The sequence below is a fragment of the Trichoderma camerunense genome (genome assembly GCF_050948025.1).
Source record: "Trichoderma camerunense strain CBS 138272 chromosome Unknown V8C40scaffold_8, whole genome shotgun sequence".
Lineage (NCBI taxonomy): Eukaryota > Fungi > Ascomycota > Sordariomycetes > Hypocreales > Hypocreaceae > Trichoderma > Trichoderma camerunense.
In genome coordinates, this window is record NW_028145362.1 from 1,120,611 (window position 1) to 1,146,899 (window position 26,289).

Below are 26,289 nucleotides of genomic sequence, written 5' to 3' on the forward strand. Positions count from 1 at the left end.
GCTTCGCAACTACTGTTATGCCTCGGCTGGTAAAGTTCCAAGGCACTTATGTAGCTATCTTTGTTGGATGTTGTATCCCCCAGACACGTCATCAGGTGCCCAGAGGATACAATCTTGCTACACGGTGCTGGGGACAACTCATTCGAGCTAGTATCTAGTTACAGCACTCCAACTGCGCCCGCTAGCTTCATATGCAGCTTCAAGGATTAGGAGTATATCCAGCATGGGGTCCGGTAAGAAAAAGATGGCAGCGTGAACGCCACTCACACTTGGTGGAGACGGCCCGGCCGCGTGGGTTTAGTTCCAGCAACTGTCCGCCAAAGCAACCGATTGTGCCATTGTAATAGATGAGGGGAATTTAGGGGCGATCTGCAGGTGTAGTGTTATTGGCGGGGAGACCGCATGCGTCGTACATGTACATGGTAATTGGCTGTCAAGGGCGTTTGACTATCACAGACAAGGGTTCGTTCAAAGCTGGGGGTGTTCAGATGCGCCGGCCAAGAAGAACTTCTTGAATTATTGAAAGTTTCTTGCATATTGGCATACTATTGGCTCTGGCTACGTGGCGAATTCCGATCGCTAGCAGCCCAGATTGGAGTAGCCAATTGATTAGGATAAACTTTGAGTAAGTGGTTCTGCAGCGAGAGCTGAGTTACAGTTGTCATCATGAAATCACATCGTGTTGTCATACCCGGGTAATATTGCTGATAATTTCCACCATGAGATCATACTATAGTGTTATCCGATAGGATGAATGCTATAATGCGGCATCATTTGTAGCCGACCATCCTCAAGCTGGGGCTAAAGTGCGAATGCATAATGGCTTGAAACGAAATCTTATAAGAACGCTCTTCTCGATACAACAATACTCGCCATCACTTCTAAACTCATCAAACATCAAACTTTTCATATTGACAAAGATTAAGCTTAAACTCATTCATTTTCACAATGACTCCAATTCCACCTTCCATCACGACTGGCATTAGCAACTATGAGGAAACCGGCCATGGAGATCCTCTTCACAAGATGAAAGCGCTGACCTGGCAAGCGCCAAACCAGGTGAAGCTTCGTAAGGAATGCAATTGTCTTACACTCATGAATAATTATTGACTTGGTATTAGTGGAAACGGCCAGGCCAACCATCGTGGACGATGACGACGTGATTGTCAGAATTACGGGAAGCACCATATGTGGTAGCGATCTCCATCTCCTCCATTGTACGCAATTCTTCATTTTTCGTGAGAATCCATATTAATTCCCATCTTCAGCCGCTATCCCAGAGCTTCATAAAAATGACATCTTGGGCCATGAATTCTGCGGTATCGTTGAGAAAGTCGGACCAGGATCCAAGAAGCGCAAAGTGGGTGAGCGAGTGGTGGCTTCTTTCCAGATTGGATGTGGAGAGTGCTTCTACTGCCAAAAGAAACTGTCTTCTCTTTGTGAGCGGACCAATGGCAGTCTTAGTGAACATGCTCTCTATGGTCGTCGAACTGCAGGTATGTTTGATCTCTCCCAATACGTTGTCTTTGTCCTCTCAAGTTCCCATTGCTGATGTATTCAGGCATGTTTGGGTATTCCCACTTTACTGGAGGGTTTGCCGGTGGCCAAGCTGAGTTCGTCCGTGTTCCCTATGGCGACGTGAATCTTCTGCCTCTTCCAGATGATGTCCCCGATGAAGTGGGCCTTTACCTCTCGGATGTGCTGTGCACTTCTTGGAATGCCGTGGTCGACACGGGCGTCCAGCCAGGAGACACAGTTGCTGTGTGGGGTGGTGGTCCCGTTGGGCAGATGGCCATAGAATTTGCCGTTTGCAACGGGGCAAAGAGAGTGATACTGATCGACGGAGGCCAAGGACGCTGGCGTTTGGACTTTGTGAAGACCAAAGTCCCACAGCTCGAAACAATTGACTATACAGCGCTACCAAAGGGAGAAACCGTCGTCTCTGTTTTGAAGAAGATGTGCGACGGACGTGGCCCTGACGTTGCAATTGAGTGCGCCGCTGGTGAATACTCCAAAACACTGAGCCATAGCCTTCAAAGAGCGGTGGGTTTGGAAAATGACACACCAGAGCTGGTGAATGAGATGATTGAGTCAGTCCGGGGCTTTGGAAGCTGTGGTATTACTGGCATTTACACAGGTTATGTTCGTCAAAACTACCTACCTCCATAAGTAATAATCTTACTAACCTATCCAGTGTAACGGATTCAACATTGGGTCTTTGATGGAAACCGGTATTCGTCTTATCGGAAATGGACAGGCTCCTGTGCACAAGTACTGGGAGGAACTTTTGGTCCTCATCCAACGGGGAAAAATTAGACCATTGAATATGGTCTCTCATCGATTCAGGCTTGAGGATATGGTTAAAGTATACGACTTGTTTAACCATCGTGCAGATGGCATGCAGAAGATATTTGTGCAAACTCAGTACTCATCGCCTCCTGCACCTGGCACTCCTGCTTTGACAGTCCTTTGATGTCTTATGAAAGATATCATTACCGGCCAAATAAAAACCAATGTTTTAGTCAGTAGTTATTAGGAAACAACATTCACTATGGATCTCTATCTAGCAGTTCACTCTTGTAGTTGTGAAGTTTTATCATATTTGTAGTACACCTGAAAGATTAAATTCCGAATTGACTTTGATTGAGAGAAATATGTTGCTTTGTGCTACATGAAACGGTCCACCCGTTCAATACGTTCATTCCACGGGATCTTCATGTGCTATACTCATGGTAATTATCTTGCAATAACGACTCGGCAACAACACGGCCACTACAGTGGATTAGATTGAGAGACATACGTTAACTGTTCCATTGTAGCTGAAGAGAAGAGATAGTGAGATCAAAGGGAGTGCCGATCTATCCTGTTGATATCATGGCCAAAAGCATGCTGATCTTGCCGCTGACTTGCGTGGCGCATTCCTTTCGATGCTACGATGCAGGCGATAACCTTGGAGCCACTGGGGAGGAAAGGCTGCTATGCCAAATAGCCAATCATTATTATGCATATAACTAATTCAGCAATGGTATAGCCGCTGCCAAGTTTTTCCACTTGGAAAATTTAATCTCGCATACTCGCGAGTAACTACATCATACACCTTAGACCCGAAACAGTGATTTCATAATGATACGCCTATATACCATGAACTGCAAGGGTGCAGTTGGAGTTACAGCATTTACGACTATCACTGCCGCTTTATGGAGTAAATACAATGAATAAGTTTTCCCTTTAGTAGAGGATTTACTATATAAGACGTCCCACGTCCATCATTATTTTGTGTTTACCGCACACCACCGAGATTTACAATATCACTCGCTTCGCAAAACAATCATGGCCAATTATCCAATTTCGTTCACGAGGGTTATCACAACTCATGACCCAGAAAGCGGCAATGCCGTATTCGAAAAGAATATTGATAGTACCGTGCCGTTCGAAAAATTCCCAGTCCCGACGGGAAGGCCCCCTACATCAGACTATGCTCTTGCATATTCGACCACAACATTCCCGGTTCAGGGCCTTTCGCCAAGCACATCAGCCACAAATGAATCCAAGGCCAATCTAGATGTCAAACAGTATAAATCCAGCTTACAAAATTTGTCGCCTTTGAACCCAGATGGTGGCACAGCTTGCACCATCGTTGAAGTGCCATATGGGAACGACATTGCTATGCATCGGACAGTTAGTCTGGATTATGGCGTTGTTATTGATGGAACTACTGAGTTAGTACTTGACTCGGGGGAGAAGAAGACTCTCCGCAAGGGAGACGTTTTTATTCAACGAGGAACTGCCCACGCATGGCGCAATCTCACCAAACAAGACGATAACAATGGTACATTGCGCATCTTCTTTGTGTTTCAGCCAATTGAGAAAATTCAAGTTAAAGGCGGCGAATTGGATCAAGATTTGACTCTAGGTATAAAATAAGCTTCTGTGGTAAGATTTATGGTGCTGGAATTCATCAGCTTGAAGGAGTAGCTCTAGTACCAGATGTTAGTGTACCAAAATTGTTAATCTTACAAACTCAAGCTCGAGGAAGAAGAATGAATCTGTCATGATCCGTCATAACATAGCGCCAACAGGGTAGTAATTTGGCAACAATCGCAATTGTAGCAATTACTGTGACGTAACCAGCTATTCATAAAGGATGCACTGTTAGAAGGTGCCAGGTCGTAACAAGACCAGAGAAGCAGTAAGGCTAATAAAATATCGTTCTATATCATGTCGAAGAAGCGGGGTTTAGTTTAATACCTTGTGCCATTGGGCTTTTAGATTAGATGGACATCGCTGACTCAATTAATCAGCTACTCGTCACAAATCGAATGATTCAAGACAATACTTATGTGCCTTTTTACCTGTGTCTATGGTTATCCGAGGGTGGCCTTTTTATACGTAGAAATTGCCAAATTCGTGGTAGCCGTGCATGGTATATCACGGGTCTATGAACGGAATTAACAGTTATTACTCCGTAGATGCCATTAAACCCCTGGATCATGTTCTATGGCGGCGCCTTAGTGGGTCTCGTTGACCAGGCGGTCATTTTGGTCGGCCAATTTGGTCGGCCATTCTGGTCGGTCATCACGGTCGGCAGGAATGGTATGTCGTCCGTCCAGATTAAACGCAACAATACTGTCAATACTAAATGACCATTGCGGCTACAACATTTTGTCATCATGAATAAATAAGGAATTTGTCAGCTCAGTGGTCATAACCACGGCCACTTTGGAGATTGGACAGGCGCTTCTATATTCACACAATGGGAGATTACTAACTGGTGGCTAGGTATGTAGTCCGACAATAGACCATGATATTAAGAGGAAGGAAAAGTATAAAGGTGATTAATTGTCCAGGGAACTTGATAAAATATAACAAAAATTAGATCTTCAATACACTCTATCATTCGCGTTATAGCAATCATGGCTGGTGACCTTGTTCTTGTGAGTATCCTCTCTACAAACATCCTTCACCACACCTATCCATGAATGGCATACCCAGTCTTGTTTGACAGAGCAGAAGATGTTGATTTGTTTACAACAGCTTACCGGAGCCACGGGCTTCATTGGCTTTCGCACTCTAGTTCTTCTCTTGGAAGCAGGCTACAAAGTCCGTGCTGCAGTTCGGAATGTCGCGGGGTTTGAAAGGATCAAGGTTCTCAAATCTGCTGCCCCGTACGTCTCGCAGATGGAACATATCATTGTTCCAGATATCACAGTACCGGGTGCCTACGATGAAGCAGTCAAAGGGGTCAAATATATCGTACACGTGGCGTCGCCCTTTTCTTCTCCTGACCTTGTTCAAAGCGATTACGAGTCCAGCTTTATACAGCCGGCTGTTAAAGGCACTGTTGGCATGCTAGACTCAGCAATCACTGTTGAGAGTGTCAAAAGAGTTGTCATCACTGGATCCATTCTCTCAATCACAGGCCTTGCCGTATATGGTCCCGATGTGATCGTTGATGGTATGTAATCTGAGCTACTTTAATACAAGACGTCGCTAATGAATGTGCTCTTAAATTTAGAAAATCACCGCACTGCCGTCACAACCGGACCTTTTCCCAGCTGGATAGCAGCATATGCCGCCTCCAAAGCTCTGGCCCTGGAGGCAACAAAGGAGTGGATGACAAAACATAAGCCCCCTTTTGATCTAATTACGATTGAACCAGTCTTTGTTCTTGGACGAGACGAGACGGCCAAAGATGTTGATTCGCTACTTAGAGGCCCCAATGCTACTCTGATCGGCCCTATGACAGGCAAAGCGCAACCCATCCCACTTCCATGCAACCCGGTTCACGTTGACGATGTTGCTTTGATGCATGTCCGTTCTCTTGACCCTAGTGTGCCTGGTAACGAAGATTACCTGTCTTGTGCTCACTCCCTTCAAAGGGTCAAATGGGATGAATCATTTGATATCGTCAAGAAGCATTACCCTAAAGAATGTGCTGAGGGAATCTTCAAGGTAGATACCGCAGTGCGACCAAAGACTTTGGATAAAATAGTTGATAGCACCAGGGCTGAGAAGGCATTCGGCATCACCTTTAAGTCTTTTGAAGAGCAGATACTGAGCGTCACTGGGCAGTATTTGGAGTTAATTGGTCAGAAATAAAGAGGAATAGGTTGGCGTGACCTAGATTCAGCCAGAGTTCTTCACTGGCGATTCGACTTGTCAACGAGATCAATTTTGTTTAGGGTATTAGAGAACATTTGATAGAGTAGCTTCAACTATACACTGTTTCATTATACTAGTCGTGAATGATAAGATTACAATAGCAGATTATGCCAATAATTTTTCGAGGTACATAGAGCCTCGTTTGGTATCCACGCTCCACCAGGATTGGAGTCGACCCTCATCACTAAAAGAAGTTCATTGCGTATGATGTCCCAGGTATCTAAATATTTTGCTGAAGAAGCGGCCTTGTCAAGTTTTCCCCCCTCCCCTCGCACGTTTCATCATCTAGATTAAATCCGTAGCAATATTTATCAGCATCCCCATCTTATCCACACCAGCGTCCCAAGTCTCTAGTCTCCGCTTGTAAAAGAATTCGTTTGACCGCCTTTTTGCTTCTATAAGCTCTGCAAAAGTAGTCATCGGGTAACAGGCGTCTTGTAGTGCTCTTTCAGTTTCCCATTCTTGGCGACTACGAGCTTCCCAAAGAGACTTATTCGAGACCAAAGGCAGCATGTGTAAAGGATAAGCACGCATGAAAGAGTTGCTAACTGTAGGAGAAATGATGCGACTCATGAAGAACCAAACACATATAATTCTAGCGCATGTTAACACCAGCAGATGGGGAGATGGTAATACTGGCTTACCGTCGTCGGGTTTCTGCAAATATCCATTCTTCCCAAGTCGCATCCGGGACGGTTTCTCCAAAATATGTGAAACACTCACCATTAAGAAGAGTGCGTATGCGAGTACACAAGATCTATTGGAATGAGCGAATGCGGAATTAAGCGCATCTATGTCATTTTACGTACGTGAAATGTCTCGATTAGTTTCGGTGCCCAGGTCAAGGCGATTGTATCTTGATCAGTAATCGCCATAATGATAAATTGCATGATCGCTTGCAAAGAGTGCTGGAGGCTGTACATATTAGCAGTTTCGGCCTTGACAATGTTAGTACTTCCTGTAGCTTATGAAGAGTCAACTACAAATGCATACCTCGCCTTGAAATCGTTGCAGCTCGACCCCAATCATTCGCCAGAGGAATGGTCTGGTTTCTGGTGTCCGAGTTGAGTAAATCTGTGCAATGCTCATACAATTCGCAAGAGTCTCAGGCAGCTCCGACATATGCCAATGAGCGTGTATGAAAGGCGGGAAAGTCTGCCGGCGCATCATCATCTGTGGGAAAGCATGAATGGCGTGCGTGAGCTGATCAATTGCAGAATGAGAGGAGAGAATTCCTGGGTGCAAGTTTTCCAACACCAAAGAACTGCTCGAGTCCAACACATCAGTGTGTGTAGCGGACGGGACGGGCTCGAGGGCTGGCCGCCATGTGGTAGAATTCGTAGCGGATGAGGCTAATCGCGAGCCGCTTTCAGAGCTCGTAGCGCATCCGTCTACATCTTCACTAGTATCAATGGTGGAGTTTGATGAACTTCTGGATATCGTAAGAGCAGCGTTGTGCAATATTTCAGCATCCCTTCGCGGTAAATTGCTTCTAGATGGGTGCTGCTCCTCAGTAGTCGAAGCACCCACGGTCAACGGGCGCCGAGCAGGCCTGTCATAAGTGCAGTCTAAACCCTGAGAATGGCATCGACTACATTGAGGTCTTGAAAGGCTGCATTTCGTTTTCGACGCATGGCAGCGGAGGCATGCCTTTGGCCGAACCTTACGCGTCGCACTGGCACGACGACAGTAAGAGACATGGCGGCTGAGTGAGTATTCTTCATGTGGTTATTAAGCAAAACCATTCAAGGTGTTTGGCATTGCAACTACGCACCTTTTGTAAAAGGTTTCTCGCAAATAGTGCAGAACTTGAGAAACGTAGAAGCTGTCTCGTCAGCCACTCTTGACATAGTTTTCTCCATCATAGAATATGTTGAAACTGGCGGAGAAACGAGCTGACCTGCTTCTGACAAAGTGCTGATGTAAAACGCAACGCGACCTCGTCCGCAGTTTGCAATTAAAGTCCGAGCGTTGTGCACTAAAATCCGAAATCCGTAAGGGACTACGGAGTAGTTGCTTTCCATTTCTAGCTGCGCTGATGCTGTTGACATAATCGCCTAGCACTACAGAGTACAGCTATTGTAGTACTAGCAGAATTCCGACTCTCCGCGGCTTTCCAGGGCCTTAATTACATATATGACATAGATGGCACAAAATGGCGTCAAGGTACAGACATAGAAGCGGCATCTGTCCATGGGCTGTATTGACATGCTGAAGAAGCAAGCCATCACATATTAGGCTATAGAAATCATTAAGCCAATATCCGAACTGTGTCAATGCTGGCATTGAGTATCGATGCCGTGTTCAAACAGGGCCATCGTTACCATCCAGACCAAACATACAGGCAGCACTCCCTGATGTGGGTAGGAGTCATAGCGCAGGCTAAACGTTTGGAAAAACCTGTAAAGCATAATTTTACAGGAGATTCAAAGTGTGAAGAAGTATCTTCTTCTCTCTTGCCTGTAATGAACATTTTTTACTATTGGCATATTCATCATGATGGCTGCTTTCTTGGGTGACTAGTACGTCTGGGAGAACTACTTGCACCCTTTGCATAAGAGTGTCGTAACCCTATACTATACGCGGCTAAAAAGAAGAAGCACAGCTCATTGTAGCTTTATCGGTCACCAAGTTGGTCATAGTCTTGCAACACAAGCTCTTTATTTACATGAATTAGGAATAGGTCGATGGTCTCTTTAAAAGATGTTAGAGATTTTGTAAGCAGCTCTATCTATTGAGACCTAGTAGATACTAATCATATATATCTTTGATTCCAAAGCAACACTTTCTTCCTAGTCGGTCTCAGGTACATGTAGATATTGAATGGCTCAGCTCTGGTAGCCACGCAAGCGCACCATCTTGCCTCCAACAAAAAGCATCGCATTTTCGTCATTCTTAACGACTATTGGTTACAAGATGCCCACTGTTTAGCAACGCCAGAGTAAGTAAGCATTTTTGGTCCGCCCTCTGAAGATGGTATGTGGCTATGGGGGATGTTATTGGCTGTGGAATAGGCTCCTGTTGAATCGACTCTTATCGGATCAACTTTAGCCCCTGCGTTAATTAACATGAGAGCCACAACCTGGCGTTTGTTCTTCCAAGCCCGCGATAGTAGCGTCCGGCCATATTTATCTCTCCAATGAACGTTGGCCCCTGCATCAATTAGTAGTCTAACGACACCATTGTGTCCATTTTCCGCAGCCTTCGAAAGGGGCGTCTGACCATATATATCTTTATAATCAGCTGTAGCCCCTTCACGAAGCAACAACTCAACCAAAGTCTTATGTCCGTTTTCCGCAGCCCTCGATAGAGGCGCCTGGCCATATATATCTTTGTAATCAACCGTGGCCCCTTCACGAAGTAACAGCTCAGCCGGAGCCTCATGCCCGTTTTCCGCAGCCCATGATAACGGCGTCCGGCCAGTATTATCTTTTGCATTGATATGAATAGCACTTTTACCGTTATTTTCTAAGATGGCTGTCAGAGCTCCTAAAATGCCATACCTCGCCGCAACGTGAAGAAGAGTGGTCCCTGCCGATGGACAATGCGGAGAAAGTTGGTTTAAATTTTTGAAAACACGTGTCCATTTATCAATGATAATATTTGATGGCCATTCAGCCAATTCCAGAAGAAGTCTCTGAGAAATTTCTTTGTTATCGCTCTGTTGTAAGTGTGATACCCACGAAGTTGTTGCATAGCTCAAAAGGGGAAATTCAGCTTCTAGCTGGCCACTGTTACAGCCTGTAGAGAGGCTAACTTCTTCCATCTTTAAATATCATAATCAAATTTTCGATAGTTCAAGGTGTGCCATTCCAATTTGGCTATTAGCTGATGCTGATACGTTGTTCAGGGTTGCCAGACCTTCCGTCATGAAAAAGTCTTTCACGGATTGGTGAATGAATTGGATAACATCAGTATCAGATCCCGGAATAACTTCAGCTAGCCCTCGGCTGAGCTTTATGACTTGTTGCTCCATTCTTTTCCTATGAGGAATGTAATTCTCGGATTCTTGACACTCTTGCAATGATGAGAACCTGACATCTATAACCAATGCCCAGCGCAACTCTTCTGTCGACAAAGGCCGCATTGCAAAGCAGATCCATTGGATCAATTTCAAAGAGGATGATGTCATATCCAGTATGAGCTTCTTATAAAGTTCATGGAGATGTTGAGGGGTCATGCAGATGGCCACTTTAATCCTGTTCGCTCCGGCACCATCCAGCTCGAGGTCCTGAATTTGCTCCACCACTAGACGCGCCCATAAGAAAACTCCAGACGCACGGCTAGTGATTGAATTTTGAATCATAGATGGTGTCGGCTCCTGGAAAGAGGATAACTTGAGCTCGGATTGTACGTAGGTAGAAATATCGCTTTTGTTCTCCTTTTCGAGGCATATCTGAAACCGACCTCGAGAACTTAGTATAGGATAATGACGACAGCTAAAACAAATGTTAAAGTAAGTCTGGTTGGGAAAGGGCGATAATTTCTTCAATAAACACTCGATCTTCCGGACGAGCCGTTTTGCATCACCCTCGCCACATTCATCCAGCGCATCGACAAACAGCCAAATAGAGCGATCTTTCAAGAGCCATGGAAGAGATTTGTCGAGCAATTTCCACAACTCTTCTTCATGCCACTCCCACTTTTCAGGGGGATGGCCCATCTCTTTGCGTTTTCTTCTGTAAGCTTTGACAAGGTGAATTAAGGCCTTGGGAGCCTGCTTAAGGATCTGATGAAGTAAAGATCTCAAGAAGCCAAGTGAAGTCTTTTGAAGAGCATCACCGCGGCCATGGAAGAAGAATGACATGACGAGATCATTTTCTTTCGCACTGGGTATATCACATTGTTTACTTAAGGCATGTTTAAGCAACGTAGATTTTCCTGTGCCGGGATTTCCTTTGATCCATAGTAAATCTCCAGGAGATGCGGCCCACTCCACATACGTGTTGTGTTTGAGCAGCCACTCGCATGTCCCTGGGACAGCATGTTCAATGTCATTGCCTCGGTTCTGCATCTGTTTAAAAGCTAGCGATTGTAGGCAATGTTCTTCTTCTAGTGACAGCTTTAGCTGCAATTTGCCTGACGACATTTTAATATGATATCATTTTAATGTCCAAAACTCCATGTCAATTTGGGTACATACTCTTTCGTGCTGTAATAGCACGCTGAACGAGGCTCCTTATTCTTCCCAAAACTCTGTCATACTCTGGGTCTTCCTGCCCAAACTTGACCATTTCTGAATGTGTGCGATTGATGGCACAAATATGTTCTGCTGTATTCTCCCAAGGTCGGCAATGCGTAGCAGACGCCTTCGATACCAAGACGGCGGGTTCTCCCGTCATGGTCCATCTGCCCCTTGCATCCTGTTATTGTTAGAGGTTTTCACTTTAACTATTCATTGGAATCATACCAGTAACACGGTTGGCGACAAGCGGGTCTCGTAGAATGAAAAAATCTCGGATTCGTCATAACCTCCCACTGCCTTCGAAAACTCACGCTGCTGGATGCTAAGGACCTGAGAGTTGTTGAATCCAATGGATTCCAACAAGAATCGATTTGGTCTATCCCCGGTCATAGGGATAAGCGAACGAATGTCCATACCATCATGTGGCACTCCGAAGAAAGCAATACCATAAATTGCCCATCTCAATCTCTGGTCCACTTCGTCCCTTGACTTGGAGAGAGATATAAGGAACTATTGCGATATTAGAATACTATCTGTACAGATGTCGTGAGTGGATGTACCTGTTTGATGATCAATCCACCTAGGCTATGGGCAATGAATACGATGGGTTTGAACCAATAGTCGGATATGAGCGTTCGAAGATCAGAATGAAGAGTTGTTCCAAGGTCTTCCAGATTTTGAAAGCTATCGCTGTTTATAAGACTTGACTCATAGCCATAAACCATAACTCGCGCAATACGCTCACCACTTTCACCAGTGATATCATGAGGGAGTGCATCTCTTAGCCACATATGCTGTCCTCCTCGCTCTTTAAATGATCCAAATGCGTGCCCGCCAAGTCCAGAGATGGCGATGATGCTTAACACCATCAGTATTGGAACCTATACAAATACGCTATGCAATGTAAGATTAATTACTTACTCAACTTTGTGGTCTTGCGGAGGGGGGGTGAAAAGACTAGTAATACTGAGAAAGACATGATCAATCGTTACATTCCTCGGTCTTCCGAATTCGCCAGATTCTACAGGCAGAGGGACAGTCGGTGGCGGCCGGTAGGTCTCCCTAACAGAGATTGTGGCCGTCTGAGAGCGTCCGTGAAACTCCTTGGCCAACGATTTTACCACCAATTTAGCAAGGCTATCTCTTTCAATCAGGAATGATTCAAGCTTGTCTCTGTCCCAGTCATTCGGTACGCCGCGTACGCGATATGCCGAAGCACTTTTAGGCTGAGGCATCAGTTCACCCTTTGACAAATGTTGATTCTCAGTTGGAGTCTGTTTCTGCGGTAACAGCCCCCATAAGAAGTCTATTGTCGAGCGGACGGCCAGCATCGCGGATTAAACTAATGTAGTTAATGTATACTGCTGTGAATTATAGCGGAAAGAGATGCTTGATTGTGCACTGCACAGATTGAAAGAGGCATCAATGGAGTATTTCAAGGCGAGCCTTCATTGTTTCTACCCAACAGTGTAACCAAGCAAGGTTGCTTAGGTCCCATTATCGCGCTCTTTTCCCGAATCCTGAGAGGTAAACGTCCACCCACCCCGGGGAGTTACGAGCCAACGATAAGCCAGAGCTGCACACACACTCGCCTGCAAGAAAACAACAACTGTGTAGTTGATAAGCCCAACCGGCTTTGGACACGTCAACTGCCAAGAAACAAGGCTGAGTGCCATGAGTTTCTCAAAAAATCCCCTGGCTCGCTCCGCTACTCGCCTCCCCGCCGCCTTCCACTAATAGCCAATGCCATCCATAATTCTATTGACACCTTGGTCTGGCCGCCTTCTATGCTGTCTTTTTTTGCTATTGATCTCTTCACAGCCGTGTGGTATTGCCCACAGAGGCCGTTGGATACATCCATGGATGTAACTGGACCTGGAGGCTAGGTACATTAGGTATGTAGGTAAAACTAGAGCGCGCCTCGGGTGGCGGAACAGCCTGCACTTGCCGCTTCCCGTGGCCGCCTGAAACTGATCAGCGCCACCTGCAGCCATTGGATGTTATCACAGATGCACGAATTTTGTTCCCACTCCCCTCTTTCTTTTTTTTTTTTTTTGTTGAACTTGTGCTACCCCGTACTTGAGTGATACTCACTCCAGGAATCTGCTGCGCGATGAACAACCTATGCACAAGCTACAGCCGCTTGCATACCGCACAGCCCAGATTAACTCTAGAATTGGAAACCTAAGTCTTATATATAGAGGAATATATATATATGGCTGTTATTATACAGAGGTTTGGTGAAAGCGAGCTCGTATTAGTCCAATAATTGCCTGTACATGTTAATGCTGTTGAAGCAATATTTGACTGCACTAGCAGAAATTGAGGAAGTAAAAGACAAGACATAATGCGAAATAGTGGCAGTTAGATCAATGCAACGAGCTACAACCTACTTCTTAGGGCTTGGAGTCACAATCGTGACAATATATACTCTGTAACTATAGAATGAATAGGTAGTCTTTGTTGACTAAACGGAAATTTAGGAGGATGCACCTTCATATTCACACTAAAAAGATTCACGAATACATATTGGATAAGGGTTATGAATACAAATTAATAATATTATAATTCCTATGTCTATGCCTAGACCTGCGCCTTGTTGAATACCTAAGAATACACATGCAGGTTAGTTGACTTTGTTCCCGTCAGTTCTTACACCCAACAATATCGTAAAGGATAATCAGAATACTAGGAGGTCACTTGACGAAGAAATTCTCTTCAGTTCATTTGCTTCGCCTGGTTGTGACTCCGTCTCGCAGTTTCAGAGCATTTAGATAGGTACTTATGTTTCCAATGTCTTCGGTGCTTGTTCACCCCACTATTGTACAAAGTTCTTCACTGTCGCTACTAGTATCGCTTGATGTTAGTTGAGGCTAGAGAAGCTTAAAGTAAGGTTATAGCATTAGAATATAGGTACGCATATACTCCGTAACCACTTTCAATAAGCTACTTCAAGCCCAGGTATTACTTTCATTGATTATCTCGTCGGCGATGCCTCTTTTGGGATGCCAAGGCTGGAGCCTAGCCCTTTCATTTCATTTTGAAGACTTTCCAGCTACCAACAACAAAATCAAGTGCAAAATCTCCACTCATTCTGGGTACGGTAGCGTCAATTCGAGTTATGAATACTATTAGGAGCATCTAGGTGAGTGTAAACTGCTTGTGGACTGACAATCGTCTCTTTGCCAGCTTCTAAAATCATCTCGGGCAATTGGCACTTCACGACAATTAACAGCATGGCACCTATTCCCCTAACGCCTGAACTCATCCAGCGCATTATATACTTTCTCATCCGTGATTGGACTCGCGATAGACACCCTCTCCGCCGGGGCATCGGCAAGTATGCAGCCGTCAGCCCCCTTTGGCAGGATACAATTGAGCGCAGGACTTTTGCCACGCTGTATCTTGATCTGGAGCGACTCTCAGAGATCAACTCCATCGTCACCTCTCGGCGCCGTAGGTACGTACGCGAGATCTTGCTGGAGGTTGTACTGCCATGGCCTGGACCGCGACAAAATCCCGAGAAGGACAAGGAGAAGCTGAGGAACAATCGCGCACTACAAGCCACGTTTGAAGCTTTTCTGCAGTCGCTAAGCCAGTGGTCTGCGGATGAGCTGCATCCAGGCAGCATTGGGCTCCGTGTTTTCGCGCCTCTACCTGTTGAGAAGAGACTTGACTCTCCATCATGGAGAGGGGAGAGAGGACCCATGTGGAAACGCAGATATGCGGAATCAGTGTTGGAACTGACGGACCCGGCTCGCATTCTGCAACATTCTCCTGTTGTGGCCATATCCGAAATCAAGATAGATAGGCCAAGCTTTGAGGATCGCCACATCTCTGCAGTGGCTATTTGCACTTTGTTAGCAAAACTGCCCGCAGCAAAGCAAGTGCACGTTAACTGGTGGAAATGGAGGCGATTTTCGAGACTGCGGACTGGTAAAGTTCTTAATCTTCTCTACCTAGGTACAATTAAGAACAACCACTGACATAGGGATGTAGACCTTGCTGATGCCTTGTCTCGAATCAATCATACCATCGATGACTTTGATATCTGCGATGACAGCTATTCTAGCATGAGTCGGTCTCAAGTGCCTCCAACTACTACACTTTTAAGTGAAGGAGAAGATGGGCTTTCCAGAGCTTTACACATCCTATCCCAGCGCATGAAGACGCTTTACATCGATGGCATCATAGTCAGCGACGAACTATTTTTTCCTCGGACTCTCTCTGTGCATATGGCAGAACCGCTATGGGAGAGGCTGGTCACTTTCCATTTGTGCTATCCACCCGTCACTCCGTCGGGTGAATGGCTCTTCGTTCCCGACCCAAATGCCTCGGAGGACTCGGAGGACGAAAACTACATGGATGACGATTGGATGAGCACCACATCAAGCCAGGAACCTAGATCTGATCGATGTATTGCAACCCCAGCTATGCAGCAGTTTTACATCGCTGCAGGGCGCGCGGCTCTCCAGATGCCAGCGCTGGAAGACATGTCGCTCGTCGCGGGACTCGACGTGGGACTGGGAGTGGACGACGAATATTGGCACAAATTCTGGTATCATGCAGAAAGATCAAAAGCCGAGGCGCTGTGGACAAGCAACTCTGGATTTGTTCCTGACGATGATGTTTTGGAGTGCTGGCGAAAAGTACCGAGGAAGTACTTGAAGGGGGAGCTCGAGGTGGAAATCTCAAGTGACCCGAACGCTGCATAATTTAATCTTTGGAATCAATTCGCAGCATGTCAGAATGAATGTAGAGATGTTCCTCTTAAGCATTCATGAGGCAAATTGTGTCTCCCCCATCAGAATCTATAGCTTCCAAGTACTTCTTTACTTTATATAGCTGGCCATTTATCCTCTTTTGATAACTATTTACATTCGACTGTACAACTTGGAATCGTTATCTTTCTGAGTGCTCATGGGCAAATCAATAGCCGGGTTTCGCGGGAAGAAGTTCACTGGCTTCAGTGTGACCTGAAGCTTGTCAACAGGCATGACGGGCCAATCCTAAGAGCAAAAGATTAGATAAGTGTAAAGCGAAAAAGACGCCCAGTACTATCATATTATCTTACCTCCACGCGAGGATTGTGAGTCGTGCCAAAGGTATGCCATACGACAACATCGCCATTGTCAATCTCTTCATTCCTGCCCTTGATCCAGGTAAATATGCCCTCATCTCCTGCAGATTGGTTTGTCCATTCTCCGGACGCGTAAAGCTCGTCGTCGTGGTACTTGGTAAACCACATGCTGTGTAGGGCGAATTCGGATCGTCGTGCGTGAAACGAGTTGGGGTTGGCAAGTATGAGCTACATAAGCAATGTGATTAGATGTCGTAAAAAGGCATTCCATCTACTTATGAGACGTTACATGGGGGACTGACCTGACTATTGAAAGGAACCACAGCGTAGGCAACCGGCTTATCATTGACGGGGTTGCGGCTGGATGGGTTGATGATTTTGAATACTCTGTTTTTCAGAGGGTCTATATCAGCAAATCCTTCCTTTTCTATCACTTCCCGCTTTACATGGTATCCTATGCCCTGAGGGTTGCCCTCGTTGATTGGAAGAGGAACCGTCTCTTCCACAACGACGGAATTCTCATGGCCGTCGATGGCAGGGTCAATTCTGAGATTGAAAAAGTGCTGGTGATACGGCGCCATTGCACCATCAGCCACAACAGTTCCATGGGCGCTAGATTTAACTCCTTGTTCTGTAGACGGTGGTTAGCATCAACTCGAGCCATCATATCATGGACCATCCACAAACCAATAGGCACCGTAGATACAATTCCAGTGGCGCGAACTTCGTAATGAATAGCGCCGGCTGTATCAAAGATGAATGCAAGAATGTACTCGTAGTTCGATACTGTGATGATACTTTGCAAAACGAGGGTTCGAGAGCGCACAAGCGCAGCCTTTTGAGTTCTAAAGTTGAGGTGCTTCCATAGCAGGCCATCGTCGACTTCGTGGCAGCAGATGACGTTCTTCATCACCCGAGGGTTGCCATTAATGTCCGTCAGATGAGCATCAAAGTATTTGATCAGCCCCAGACAGTCACAACCGAGTGCAAGGTTGTTTGCGCAGACACCAGCACCGTTGCTTCCGAGATCGAAGGCAGCCTTTCTATGGTAAGGCGCTCTGGGGTCGGCATATGGAACAAACATTCTGCTCCATGTTAATATGACAATGGAGTGAAATTGAGAGAAAGACTTACTCTGAAAGTGCCAGGCGATAAAAGGTATTGCGTCCATCGAGAGTAATGTTATGCAAAGTCATGCCCTCGCGCTGTTTGGGATTCCTGTAAGACACATGCATAGTACAGGCTAGACGTAGTGACATAGACTTACATAGTTGAATCCCACATGGAACTTCCATCCCATCCATTCCACCACGTTGCCCGTAATACGGAACGACGGGCCATCTGGCTGCACAACGCGCAGAGGAGCTGGGATTTTCTTCGGGCCTGATCTTAAATCGGGATGGTACTCGTTCTGGCGATCAAGAGACACTGTTCCCCACGGAGCTGCTGCTGCAGACTGCGCTTCGTTCGGCTTAATTTCAACTTCGTGCTCAAAATCCTTCTTTGGCAGTCGAAAGAGCTTGACCACTTTGAGATTGACCATGTCAAAGTGACAGTAAAAATCCAGTGGATAGGCGTAGTGGTTTGCATCAACTTCGGAAGCTTTGCCCTTGAGGTAAAAGTAACACTTGAGAAAACGAATATGTTAGCCGAGATAATCCTCTCTCCGTCATATAAGGTGGCCCATCTTACAATAAGAGTTCTCTTTTCCACATCAAGCTTCTCATCTGTGGCGTAGGTCCACGGATCAATCATGACTTGACTACCCGATGGCAGCGAAAGCTGGCTAATTTGCTTGACGATGAGCGGATCATTCAGACACGCCTTCTCGGCGCGCATCATCTCTGCCGGATCGGAGATTGCGTGTCTCTTCGCATCGAGCTTCTCATTGACTATCAGCTTCGCCGATTTTCCCGACACATCGACATAGGCTCGGTAGAAATCTTTTGGGCCCGCGACATAGTAGTGTGCAAAGGTGATTCTCGCCGGAAAGGATGTGTCGGGACGACTGATACCGCGGCGCAGCGCTTCGAGATGCGGCTTCAGCTCCGCCTTTCGTGGTTCAACGAGGGATATCACTCGAAACGCAAAGGCAGTACCTGGAGTGAACTGCGCTCGTATAAGAGATGATGTCTGTATTAACTCTAAATCAGTATTCGCTGCTCGAGTGCGGATGAACTGCTAGAGTCCCGATTGAATTCACCTGTCTAATCTCCTCTGGTAAAATAGATCCTAGCGGGCGTTGTTCCGGCGCAGGTAGGTCAGACGAGCCACCACGGTCATCGCCGTTATGACAGCAGCTTGATGCAGATGCCATGTCGCGTATTTCTAGGGATTGGTAGATTGAGAGAGGGCTTGATAAGTACGTGAACTTGGAATGGGAGTCGATGAGATGCTTTGAATAGACGTTATCGAAATGACGGAATCTGGGGAATTATATATGCATAGCTACATGTATATGTTTCATTTTGATCATGCGACCTTTCTATTCCAGCAATTACATACGCAACTTTGATAAGGTATATACATGTCTAGATTACCTTCGTACTCCAGCCGCCCGAACCGCTATGTAAGCGCCAGATTCCAACCCCGATCTCGCAGCAGTTGCTGCCACCCAAGGGCGCTCCTTGGAGATTCCCAAAACACCTCCAGGGCTTCCAAAGCGCTTAGAATATTCGCAAAACGAACCACTTGGTACAGATCCAGTAGTTTTGAACGCACGAATTCTTTATCTTCCGGCCGTTTTATGCAGGTACCCGCCATGAACAATGGAAATAGAAGCGCGGAAGCCGGCGCGGATGAGAGAGGCACGCGTGCAATGTGCTGCTTCAAGCTGCACAAATGATGCTCACATTTTTCCTCCAAAAAACCACTCTGCATTGAATTACCTTCAATTTCATCCAATACTTGATATAGATAGAGCAGCGCCGAGCTCCGATATGCCTCGGTAACGAAGCATAATAGAAGCGGGAGAGATGGAGGAAGCTTGAGAGACATTAGTCGTTGCTCAATGTCCGCGCCATTGCCATATATCAGCGCAAGATCAAGATCATCTTCCTCTGACTTAGCCCTCTCTTTCATGGCCTCTTCATGTAGTTGGCACACTTTGGCCATCAGAGATAATATTGTGGCGTTTGCACCCACCATAGGATGCGTAGAGTCAGAAGCCAGTCCTGCAATCTCTCGCTTGTAGAATGATGAGTCGAGGATAGGGGCCTGGCGCATGGTAACCGCGCCAAGAACGTCGTGATACATGAGATAGCGGATGAGAAACCGATGATACGCGACATGTTCCACATTAATGTTCGCCGTAAAGGCACGCACAAGCTGATTTGCTCCTATGCAGTGGTTATACCAGTCTGATACTCCTCCCATGGTAGTCTCAGTTGCCGCAAGGAGGAGAGTTGATGTGATGAGACTTTCAAAGTCATCGTCTTTTCGGCTCAGGGCCGAGCGAAGGGCCATAATCGCCTTTCCATATTGTGTAGTAGCTTGCTGACGATAGGATTCAGCCAAAGCTACATCGCCAGGTATTTGTGCCCGGTGCGCCATAGAATAAGCAAGCAAAGCGCTCATCAAGTGCTTAGCGCTGAACGCCTTCGGAATCAACTGGTGAAGCCCCGTATCTTCATCCAAGATGATGGAAGTAGCTGAGATTACATTACTTCGGTAGTAGTCTATGTGGGACGATTGTCCTTGTTCCAGCACGTATGGGAAGAAGGAGAAGCGAGCCGGGCTTTCATGAGCTGCATCAGTTTTCGGAGATAGTATCTCGATCTCATCCACTGTCTGCGAGACTTTGGGACTTTTCCCCCGAGCAAGACCAGGTCTATGATCCGATAAATCTTCGTCATCGACCAGCCTGGTCAGATCCAGATCCTCGGTTAATGACAAGCCTGCTCTGTCACTCGGAGATTGCAAAGTAGGTATAGGAGCTGATGGGTCCGAGGTAGAGTTGACACCATCACGGATTTGCTCACGGATAAGACCGCCCTGCTCTACCGTTTCAAGACGGGTCCGGGCAACGCGACAAGTTAAGCCAAGCCGGGAGCAATTCCCACACCGATTGGTTACCGGGCTGAAAGCTTCATCACATCGTTTTTTTCTGGAGTTTGGTTAGCGACATGATCCTTGATGCCGGGTCTCATTGTGCGACAGGATTATCTAGCAGACCTTTGGCGGCACGTAAAGCATCCAGTCCGGTAGCGGCGATGTTTTTGCTTCTGTGCGGGCAGATGTTCTGTATTCTCATGGTCCATCCTGTCTCCAATTGCTTGATGTAGAATATCACCACTTTCGAGTGTTCAGCGGATACGGCGGTTCGATAGTGATAACGGGCAAGGGAGGGCAAGGGAGTCCACTCAATATATGCACATCCAACCGCCGGTACCGCGACCGAGGAACGTCGAAACAAATCGGGGACCACCAAGAAGATAAGGAGTAATACGGTCCTGCATGTTTGAAGAACCTAGTCGAGCTAGTCCTTTATCCGCGGACTTTGATAGCACTAAGGTGGCGGCAGCGTTGCCATGGAGGACTTTGACACTTGGTTAGCAGCTCTCCCCGCATCTCGATCAGGCTTGAATCGATTATTAACAACCAGCCACATTTCGGTGAAATTACTAACGATCAATGGCACACGCATCACCTATTGAAAGCTTGGTTACGGAATTAGAACCCTAGGTAACAATCGATACTGTATATTCTTAGTTGACATGCACAGAGCAAAGTAGTACGCCCCTGGTGACGACGTATCAGTAACTATCTAATTTGCAGTCAAATTCTAGACTTCAAGTGGCTTCCCAAACCGCCCAATGTGATCGTTTTAGTTGCAAGGTATTCTTCTATGCCATATTTTCCTCCTTCTCTACCAATTCCGCTTTGCTTGACTCCCGTCCATCTATAAGAAATTGTTAGTTCAAAGGGCGGAGTGCAGGATTAAGTACAAAAGAGAGGAGAAGGTGGTATAGATGACTTACGGGGCGGCATTGTCGCTGATGATGCCAGTGTTGATCCCTACCATTCCCACTTGTAATGCCTCTGCCACTCTCCAGAGCCGGGAAACATCCTTCCCGAATAAGTAGGCGGCAAGGCCTACATCTGAATCGTTCGCCAGAGAAACGACCTGCTGATCGGAATTGAAAGAAAATATCCCAGCAACAGGACCAAAAGTCTCTTCTTGAGCAAGCAGCATATTGGCTTTCATGCCAGTTAAGACGGTAGGCAAGTAGAAGCTCTGGCCGAGACTCGGAACCAGGGCACCTCCCACGATGACCTTTGCCCCTTTCCCAACAGCGTCAAGAACGTGAGAATGAACTTTCTGGGCTGCGCGCTCATGAATCAACGGACCGTGAGAAACGGAGCCGTCCAATCCGGAGCCCACTTTGAATCGCCGAACAACCGCTGCATATTTACGGACGAATTCATCGTGAATGCTTTCGTGCACATACAGCCTATTAGCACAGACGCATGATTGCCCCGAACTTCTAAATTTGCTTGCGATTGCCTCTTCGACTGCTTGATCCACGTCGGCGTCATCGAAGACAATCAGTGGCGCATTTCCTCCAAGCTCAAAACTGACCCTCTTCATGGTTGAGGAAGCCTGCTCCATTAAGAGCTTGCCAACAGCGGTTGATCCCGTGAATGAGACTTTCTGCACGAGCGGGGAGTGAGTTAAAGTGCTGCCCACTTCAACGGTATTGTCTAAAGCTGTGATCACGTTGATGACGCCTTTGGGAAAGCCAGCCTGTCTAGCCAACTCAGCGAGAGCCAATCCACTGAATGGAGTCTCTCCAGGGACCTTGACGACGACCGTGCAACCTGCAGCAAGGGCAGGTGCCGCTTTTCGAGTGATCATAGCGGAGGGGAAGTTCCATCTGCAATAGTTTGTTAGAGTCGGTGGGTTTCCAGTTGTTGTCCAAGGAAGAATAGTATGCTTACGGAGTGATTAATGCACAGACACCAACAGGTTCCTTCAAAGTCAGAATCTTCTTTCCATCCACAGAAGCGGGAATAGTATCTCCATAGATACGAACTGCTTCCTCACTAAAATATTCCACGAAGCTTGCGGCAAAGCCAATTTCTCCTTTTGCCTCTGCTATTGTTTTGCCATTTTCTAATGTCAATAAAAGGGCAAGGTCATCGATGTTATCAATAATCAGCTGGAACCATTTTCGCAGCAACTGGGCTCTCTCGCGGCCAGTCAAGTTTTTGAAGGTAGGAAAAGCTGAAGCTGCAGCCTCGATGGCTTTCTCAGTATCGGCTTTAGAAAACTCTGGACATTTGCCGATAATCGTCTGAGTTGCAGGATCTGTAGTGTAATTGAGAAATTATTAGTGAATATTCCAGAATAGACATGCTTTCCCCATCAGCTATTACCAGTAACACTGAAGAGGTTGCCTGCTGTGGCTGAAATGAAGTCGCCATTGACAAAACAAGCTTCCTTGAACAAAGTCTTGTTTTTGAGCTTCAATTTTGGCATATTAGTTTGAATTCTCCCTTCTTGCCAAAAATGATGAACTGACCTTGGATGCCATATCGAACTCAGTTGCCGGTACCATATTTCAGCTTGTCTTAAGGAGATTAAACCTATTGATCTCAATGTCTAAGTTAATGACTGGAGTCTTCATCTTTTTTTCCAGAGATTTAATGTCCATCTATATACCTAACCCATCGTGAATTCGTCGTATACGCCATTCTACTATCTCATGGTATTTGCACATATGGCATCAAGCACGAAAACCCCAATAACCGCCAATGCTATTGAACTGAGCTCACAAAGAGGCCAAGAGGCTCTTGCGCCCTAACCGCCGACCCCTCCATCTTCTCCAACCGCCCCATTCCAGCCGCCGTGCATCTAGAATATCCAACCGCCGAGCACTAAACTTGGAAGAGTTATCGGTCCCCGGCCTAAGAAACGCCCCCTTTTTTCCCCAAAGATCCCCCGCAGTTCGCCTCCTGTGGAGCTCCGGGGTAACCCGGAGCCTTAACTCAGCTGTCAAGATTCTTATCTCCCGGCACTGAACGCTGAGCCAGATCGTGTAGATACGTGTACTACATGGCGAATAAAAATTGTAGATAAATATGCTGGCAGCAACGCCTACTAAATCCCCATCAACTTATCAACTTTTTTTCTTCTCATTTTCGTTACCAATTTCAGCGAGATACAGTTGCAGCCAAAAGTAGCACTTCGCAACAAGCGATGGCACCCCACAACGACGGCGCGGCTGTTGAAGGCATCGCCGTGGAGCTGGAAAATCAACTTCCAGATGCCGAAAAGTCCATCAGTTACGACCCTGCGCTCGCCAGTGCTGCAGACACGCAGCAGTTAGGTGCGTTCATTTTGTGGAGAAACATGATGCCCATCGTACGATGTTGTGTAATCCTCAAGGCCATCTAACATCTAAGATAGCAAATATCGGCTACAAACAGGAGCTGCAGCGTCACTATTCCAGTATACAGGTGTTCGCCATAGCATTTAGTATTATGGGCCTGCTCCCATCCATCTCAGCGACGCTATGGTTCAATGTTCCTGCAGGTCCCGTTGGAATGGTGTGGGTAAGTGGACTCTGATGGACATTTCGATATCCATACTAAGATGCTGACTACTCTAGGGATGGTTCTCCGCAAGCGCCTTCATCTTTGTTGTAGGGCTAGCTATTGTGAGTTTCCTGATCCTGTTGCTTGTCTGCGTCGAGAGTATAAACTAATCCGAGCAGGCTGAACTCGGCTCCTCGTTACCGACCTCTGGCGGGCTATACTGGTGGACACATCACTTCGCTGCCGACCGATATAAAAATCCCCTGTGCTTCCTTGTTGGGTACAGCAATACAATTGGGCTAATTGGCGGCATTTGCTCAATAGACTGTATATCATTGCTCTCTTCATACAAGGATATGTACTAACATCAGTTTTAGACGGCTTCGCATCCTTCATCGTATCCTTAGGTACTATCAGCAGTGATGGAGAGTGGTCTCCAAAACGCGGATACCTCTATGCCATATTTGTCGCGACCGTTCTTTCGCATGGTCTTCTTGCAACCTTTGCTGCACGGATTATGCATCATCTTCAAACTTGGTTTGTTGCTGCCAATTTCGCGCTAATTGTGGCAACAGTTATTGCTTTGCCAGTGAGTATGCGCATCAACGACGTGCCAATTAACTCAGCAAGTGTCGTCTTTGGTCTTTCTGAAAACGAGACTACGTGGCCGACAGGTTGGGCATTTATGCTATCATGGCTGTGTCCTATTTGGACGATCGGTGCCTTTGACTCTTGTGTACACATGAGCGAAGAGGCTAAAAACCCCACCAAAGCTGTTCCTATAGGAATAATAGCATCAATCGGATGCTGTTGGATCTTGGGCTTCTTTGTAAATTCGATACTGGCTGCTTGTGCTGGCAGCGACTTCGGAGCCATACTTAGCACCCCCTTTGAACAGCCTGTTGCTCAGGTATGTATACATTAAAGCATATGAACAGCTTCTCCGTTTGCCAGTCTAATAACGACACTTAACTAACTATTGACCGCAGATATACTATAATGCGCTAGGTAAACATGGGACTTTGGGGTTTATGTCTGCCATATCAATTTTGCAGTATTTTATGGGATTAAGTATTGTACGTCGACTTGCATTGTCACATCCCTAATCTCAAGAATTATATCCTCAAAGAAACACATGTTTACCATGGATTATCCTGCTAGGTTGTTGCGGCCTCTAGGCAAACCTGGGCCTTTTCCCGCGACGGCGGCTTACCTTTTTCCCAATACCTCCGGAAGATAAGCAAATCTTTTGGATACCAGCCGTTAAGAACAGTGTGGGCATCCTGCATTGTAGCTGTGATCCTTGGTTTGTTATCATTGATCAACAACGCTGCTGCTAATGCTCTCTTTTCCTTAGCAGCAGCTGGCAACAATGTGGCTTGGGCGATTCCAATCCTGTGTCGTATTCTATGGGGCCAAGAAAAGTTTCGCCCTGGACCCTTCTACACTGGAAAACGACTCAGCGTTGTAATTGCTGTCGTGGCACTGATTTACTTGGCATTTGCTACCATTCTATGCATGTTCCCGACAGAAGGACCAAATCCTGATCGTAAGATGACCCCCTTTCTTCTCCTCTCTTCCCCTGTCAGTCATCGGATAGGCTTGTGCTAATATCGAAGAAGCAACCGTCATGAACTATTCTTCAGTTGTCAATGGGACGGTGTGGGGAGGTGCACTCCTGTATTATTTCTTATACGCGCATACTTGGTTCAAGGGGCCAATACACAACACTGATGCAGTATTAGAAGAAGACTAGAACTGGCATAATATCGAGCAGCTTGCTCGATGCAATCAGGGTCTTTTGTCAAGGAAGCAGGGATTTGGAGACTCCGGCTTAAACGCGTATTAATATATACTCGGATTTCATGATTGTTTGCTCTTTTGTGGATCCTGAGCCGAATGTAACAGGACCATTGAAATATCCGCAATATTTCTCAAACACAGTGCGGGAGTTTCCACTGCCGTTTCCACAAGCTTTGGCTTGTGATATTGTCCCAATTCAATGTTCTAGCTGAATTGGATCTTAATCTCGGGTGATTGCTTCGTCAAAGGATTCAGCTGAGGGCTGCCAGACACGCGATTTGCTATTTCAATGCCAGTTATTCCCTCTTCCTGGAAGACCTTGCAGCCGTGCTAAAGACCAGTCCCACATGTTTGGCGGTCTAGAACAGCGGCACGCTTTTCTTGCAAATTGTAAACTGCAAGTTTTCTGCTTTTGTTTCCATTGTGCGCCGTGGTACTAACAGCGTTACACCTGGGAAAGAGACCTGTGCATACGTGTAAGTAGTCTGACCGGTAGCGTAACAGTGCATCGTACACCAAA

The 26,289-nt window shown here is 46.4% G+C and overlaps 10 protein-coding genes across 10 annotated transcripts; 5 read left to right on the forward strand and 5 right to left on the reverse strand.

Annotated features, from left to right (window-relative positions):
- The first annotated feature begins 735 nt into the window (after nucleotides 1-735).
- Nucleotides 736-2,550, forward strand: V8C40DRAFT_244382 (zinc-dependent alcohol dehydrogenase). Its single transcript, XM_083215634.1, has 5 exons — nucleotides 736-1,069; nucleotides 1,122-1,217; nucleotides 1,269-1,496; nucleotides 1,562-2,142; nucleotides 2,195-2,550. Exons 1-5 carry the CDS (start codon nucleotides 949-951, stop codon nucleotides 2,471-2,473), a joined length of 1,305 nt encoding a protein of 434 aa, XP_083073766.1. The 5' UTR covers nucleotides 736-948; the 3' UTR covers nucleotides 2,474-2,550.
- A 780-nt stretch (nucleotides 2,551-3,330) lies between these two features.
- V8C40DRAFT_265578 (cupin domain-containing protein) lies at nucleotides 3,331-3,924 on the forward strand (the record flags this gene model as incomplete). Its single annotated transcript, XM_083219670.1, has 1 exon — nucleotides 3,331-3,924. One exon carries the CDS (start codon nucleotides 3,331-3,333, stop codon nucleotides 3,922-3,924), a length of 594 nt encoding a protein of 197 aa, XP_083073767.1.
- A 989-nt stretch (nucleotides 3,925-4,913) lies between these two features.
- On the forward strand, nucleotides 4,914-6,099 carry V8C40DRAFT_287227 (NAD(P)-binding protein; the record flags this gene model as incomplete). Its single annotated transcript, XM_083222673.1, has 3 exons — nucleotides 4,914-4,934; nucleotides 5,035-5,455; nucleotides 5,516-6,099. 3 exons carry the CDS (start codon nucleotides 4,914-4,916, stop codon nucleotides 6,097-6,099), a joined length of 1,026 nt encoding a protein of 341 aa, XP_083073768.1.
- Nucleotides 6,100-6,206: 107 nt separating this feature from the next.
- Nucleotides 6,207-8,070, reverse strand: V8C40DRAFT_216660 (Zn(II)2Cys6 transcription factor domain-containing protein). The gene is made up of 5 exons (XM_083212174.1): nucleotides 7,937-8,070; nucleotides 7,156-7,880; nucleotides 6,972-7,100; nucleotides 6,807-6,919; nucleotides 6,207-6,757 (listed from the first exon to the last, which is right to left on the reverse strand). Exons 1-5 carry the CDS (start codon nucleotides 8,025-8,027, stop codon nucleotides 6,448-6,450), a joined length of 1,368 nt encoding a protein of 455 aa, XP_083073769.1. The 5' UTR covers nucleotides 8,028-8,070; the 3' UTR covers nucleotides 6,207-6,447.
- Nucleotides 8,071-9,516: 1,446 nt separating this feature from the next.
- On the reverse strand, nucleotides 9,517-13,235 carry V8C40DRAFT_244386 (uncharacterized protein). Its single transcript, XM_083215635.1, has 5 exons — nucleotides 12,269-13,235; nucleotides 11,908-12,205; nucleotides 11,573-11,857; nucleotides 11,306-11,525; nucleotides 9,517-11,241 (listed from the first exon to the last, which is right to left on the reverse strand). The coding sequence occupies exons 1-5, from the start codon at nucleotides 12,676-12,678 to the stop codon at nucleotides 9,944-9,946; spliced, it is 2,511 nt and encodes an 836-aa protein (XP_083073770.1). The 5' UTR covers nucleotides 12,679-13,235; the 3' UTR covers nucleotides 9,517-9,943.
- A 1,079-nt stretch (nucleotides 13,236-14,314) lies between these two features.
- Nucleotides 14,315-16,398, forward strand: V8C40DRAFT_244389 (uncharacterized protein). Its single transcript, XM_083215636.1, has 2 exons — nucleotides 14,315-15,283; nucleotides 15,347-16,398. Exons 1-2 carry the CDS (start codon nucleotides 14,584-14,586, stop codon nucleotides 16,060-16,062), a joined length of 1,416 nt encoding a protein of 471 aa, XP_083073771.1. The 5' UTR covers nucleotides 14,315-14,583; the 3' UTR covers nucleotides 16,063-16,398.
- Nucleotides 16,111-18,921, reverse strand: V8C40DRAFT_244391 (copper amine oxidase). The gene is made up of 8 exons (XM_083215637.1): nucleotides 18,631-18,921; nucleotides 18,120-18,560; nucleotides 17,695-18,054; nucleotides 17,562-17,632; nucleotides 17,115-17,512; nucleotides 16,730-17,058; nucleotides 16,422-16,655; nucleotides 16,111-16,356 (listed from the first exon to the last, which is right to left on the reverse strand). Exons 1-8 carry the CDS (start codon nucleotides 18,742-18,744, stop codon nucleotides 16,222-16,224), a joined length of 2,082 nt encoding a protein of 693 aa, XP_083073772.1. The 5' UTR covers nucleotides 18,745-18,921; the 3' UTR covers nucleotides 16,111-16,221.
- On the reverse strand, nucleotides 18,905-20,806 carry V8C40DRAFT_244392 (Zn(II)2Cys6 transcription factor). Its single transcript, XM_083215638.1, has 2 exons — nucleotides 20,601-20,806; nucleotides 18,905-20,532 (listed from the first exon to the last, which is right to left on the reverse strand). The coding sequence occupies exons 1-2, from the start codon at nucleotides 20,684-20,686 to the stop codon at nucleotides 18,993-18,995; spliced, it is 1,626 nt and encodes a 541-aa protein (XP_083073773.1). The 5' UTR covers nucleotides 20,687-20,806; the 3' UTR covers nucleotides 18,905-18,992.
- A 341-nt stretch (nucleotides 20,807-21,147) lies between these two features.
- V8C40DRAFT_287229 (NAD-dependent succinate-semialdehyde dehydrogenase) lies at nucleotides 21,148-22,908 on the reverse strand (the record flags this gene model as incomplete). The annotated part of the gene is made up of 4 exons (XM_083222674.1): nucleotides 21,148-21,327; nucleotides 21,407-22,303; nucleotides 22,368-22,737; nucleotides 22,806-22,908. 4 exons carry the CDS (start codon nucleotides 22,906-22,908, stop codon nucleotides 21,204-21,206), a joined length of 1,494 nt encoding a protein of 497 aa, XP_083073774.1. The 3' UTR covers nucleotides 21,148-21,203.
- A 617-nt stretch (nucleotides 22,909-23,525) lies between these two features.
- On the forward strand, nucleotides 23,526-25,835 carry V8C40DRAFT_244393 (amino acid transporter). Its single transcript, XM_083215639.1, has 8 exons — nucleotides 23,526-23,758; nucleotides 23,839-23,984; nucleotides 24,041-24,088; nucleotides 24,146-24,293; nucleotides 24,344-24,876; nucleotides 24,956-25,042; nucleotides 25,128-25,515; nucleotides 25,589-25,835. The coding sequence occupies exons 1-8, from the start codon at nucleotides 23,629-23,631 to the stop codon at nucleotides 25,720-25,722; spliced, it is 1,614 nt and encodes a 537-aa protein (XP_083073775.1). The 5' UTR covers nucleotides 23,526-23,628; the 3' UTR covers nucleotides 25,723-25,835.
- Nucleotides 25,836-26,289: the final 454 nt, after the last annotated feature.

Coding starts and splice junctions, on each gene's coding strand:
- V8C40DRAFT_244382 (XM_083215634.1), top strand. CDS start 949: ATGACTCCAATTCCACCTTCCATCACGACTGGCATTAGCAACTATGAG. Junction 1,218..1,268: donor CGATCTCCATCTCCTCCATT/GTACGCAATTCT, acceptor TCCCATCTTCAG/CCGCTATCCCAGAGCTTCAT. Junction 1,497..1,561: donor CTATGGTCGTCGAACTGCAG/GTATGTTTGATC, acceptor TGATGTATTCAG/GCATGTTTGGGTATTCCCAC.
- V8C40DRAFT_216660 (XM_083212174.1), bottom strand. CDS start 8,027: ATGATGGAGAAAACTATGTCAAGAGTGGCTGACGAGACAGCTTCTACG. Junction 7,101..7,155: donor TGCAACGATTTCAAGGCGAG/GTATGCATTTGT, acceptor AACATTGTCAAG/GCCGAAACTGCTAATATGTA. Junction 6,758..6,806: donor TTTGCAGAAACCCGACGACG/GTAAGCCAGTAT, acceptor AACATGCGCTAG/AATTATATGTGTTTGGTTCT.
- V8C40DRAFT_244386 (XM_083215635.1), bottom strand. CDS start 12,678: ATGCTGGCCGTCCGCTCGACAATAGACTTCTTATGGGGGCTGTTACCG. Junction 12,206..12,268: donor CCGCAAGACCACAAAGTTGA/GTAAGTAATTAA, acceptor GATGGTGTTAAG/CATCATCGCCATCTCTGGAC. Junction 11,242..11,305: donor TGCTATTACAGCACGAAAGA/GTATGTACCCAA, acceptor AAATGTCGTCAG/GCAAATTGCAGCTAAAGCTG.
- V8C40DRAFT_244389 (XM_083215636.1), top strand. CDS start 14,584: ATGGCACCTATTCCCCTAACGCCTGAACTCATCCAGCGCATTATATAC. Junction 15,284..15,346: donor ATTTTCGAGACTGCGGACTG/GTAAAGTTCTTA, acceptor ATAGGGATGTAG/ACCTTGCTGATGCCTTGTCT.
- V8C40DRAFT_244391 (XM_083215637.1), bottom strand. CDS start 18,744: ATGGCATCTGCATCAAGCTGCTGTCATAACGGCGATGACCGTGGTGGC. Junction 17,633..17,694: donor TCCATGTGGGATTCAACTAT/GTAAGTCTATGT, acceptor AATCCCAAACAG/CGCGAGGGCATGACTTTGCA. Junction 16,357..16,421: donor CTCACAATCCTCGCGTGGAG/GTAAGATAATAT, acceptor TTTTGCTCTTAG/GATTGGCCCGTCATGCCTGT.
- V8C40DRAFT_244392 (XM_083215638.1), bottom strand. CDS start 20,686: ATGGACCATGAGAATACAGAACATCTGCCCGCACAGAAGCAAAAACAT. Junction 20,533..20,600: donor TGCTTTACGTGCCGCCAAAG/GTCTGCTAGATA, acceptor ACCAAACTCCAG/AAAAAAACGATGTGATGAAG.
- V8C40DRAFT_244393 (XM_083215639.1), top strand. CDS start 23,629: ATGGCACCCCACAACGACGGCGCGGCTGTTGAAGGCATCGCCGTGGAG. Junction 24,294..24,343: donor CGGCATTTGCTCAATAGACT/GTATATCATTGC, acceptor CATCAGTTTTAG/ACGGCTTCGCATCCTTCATC. Junction 25,043..25,127: donor ATTTTATGGGATTAAGTATT/GTACGTCGACTT, acceptor TTATCCTGCTAG/GTTGTTGCGGCCTCTAGGCA.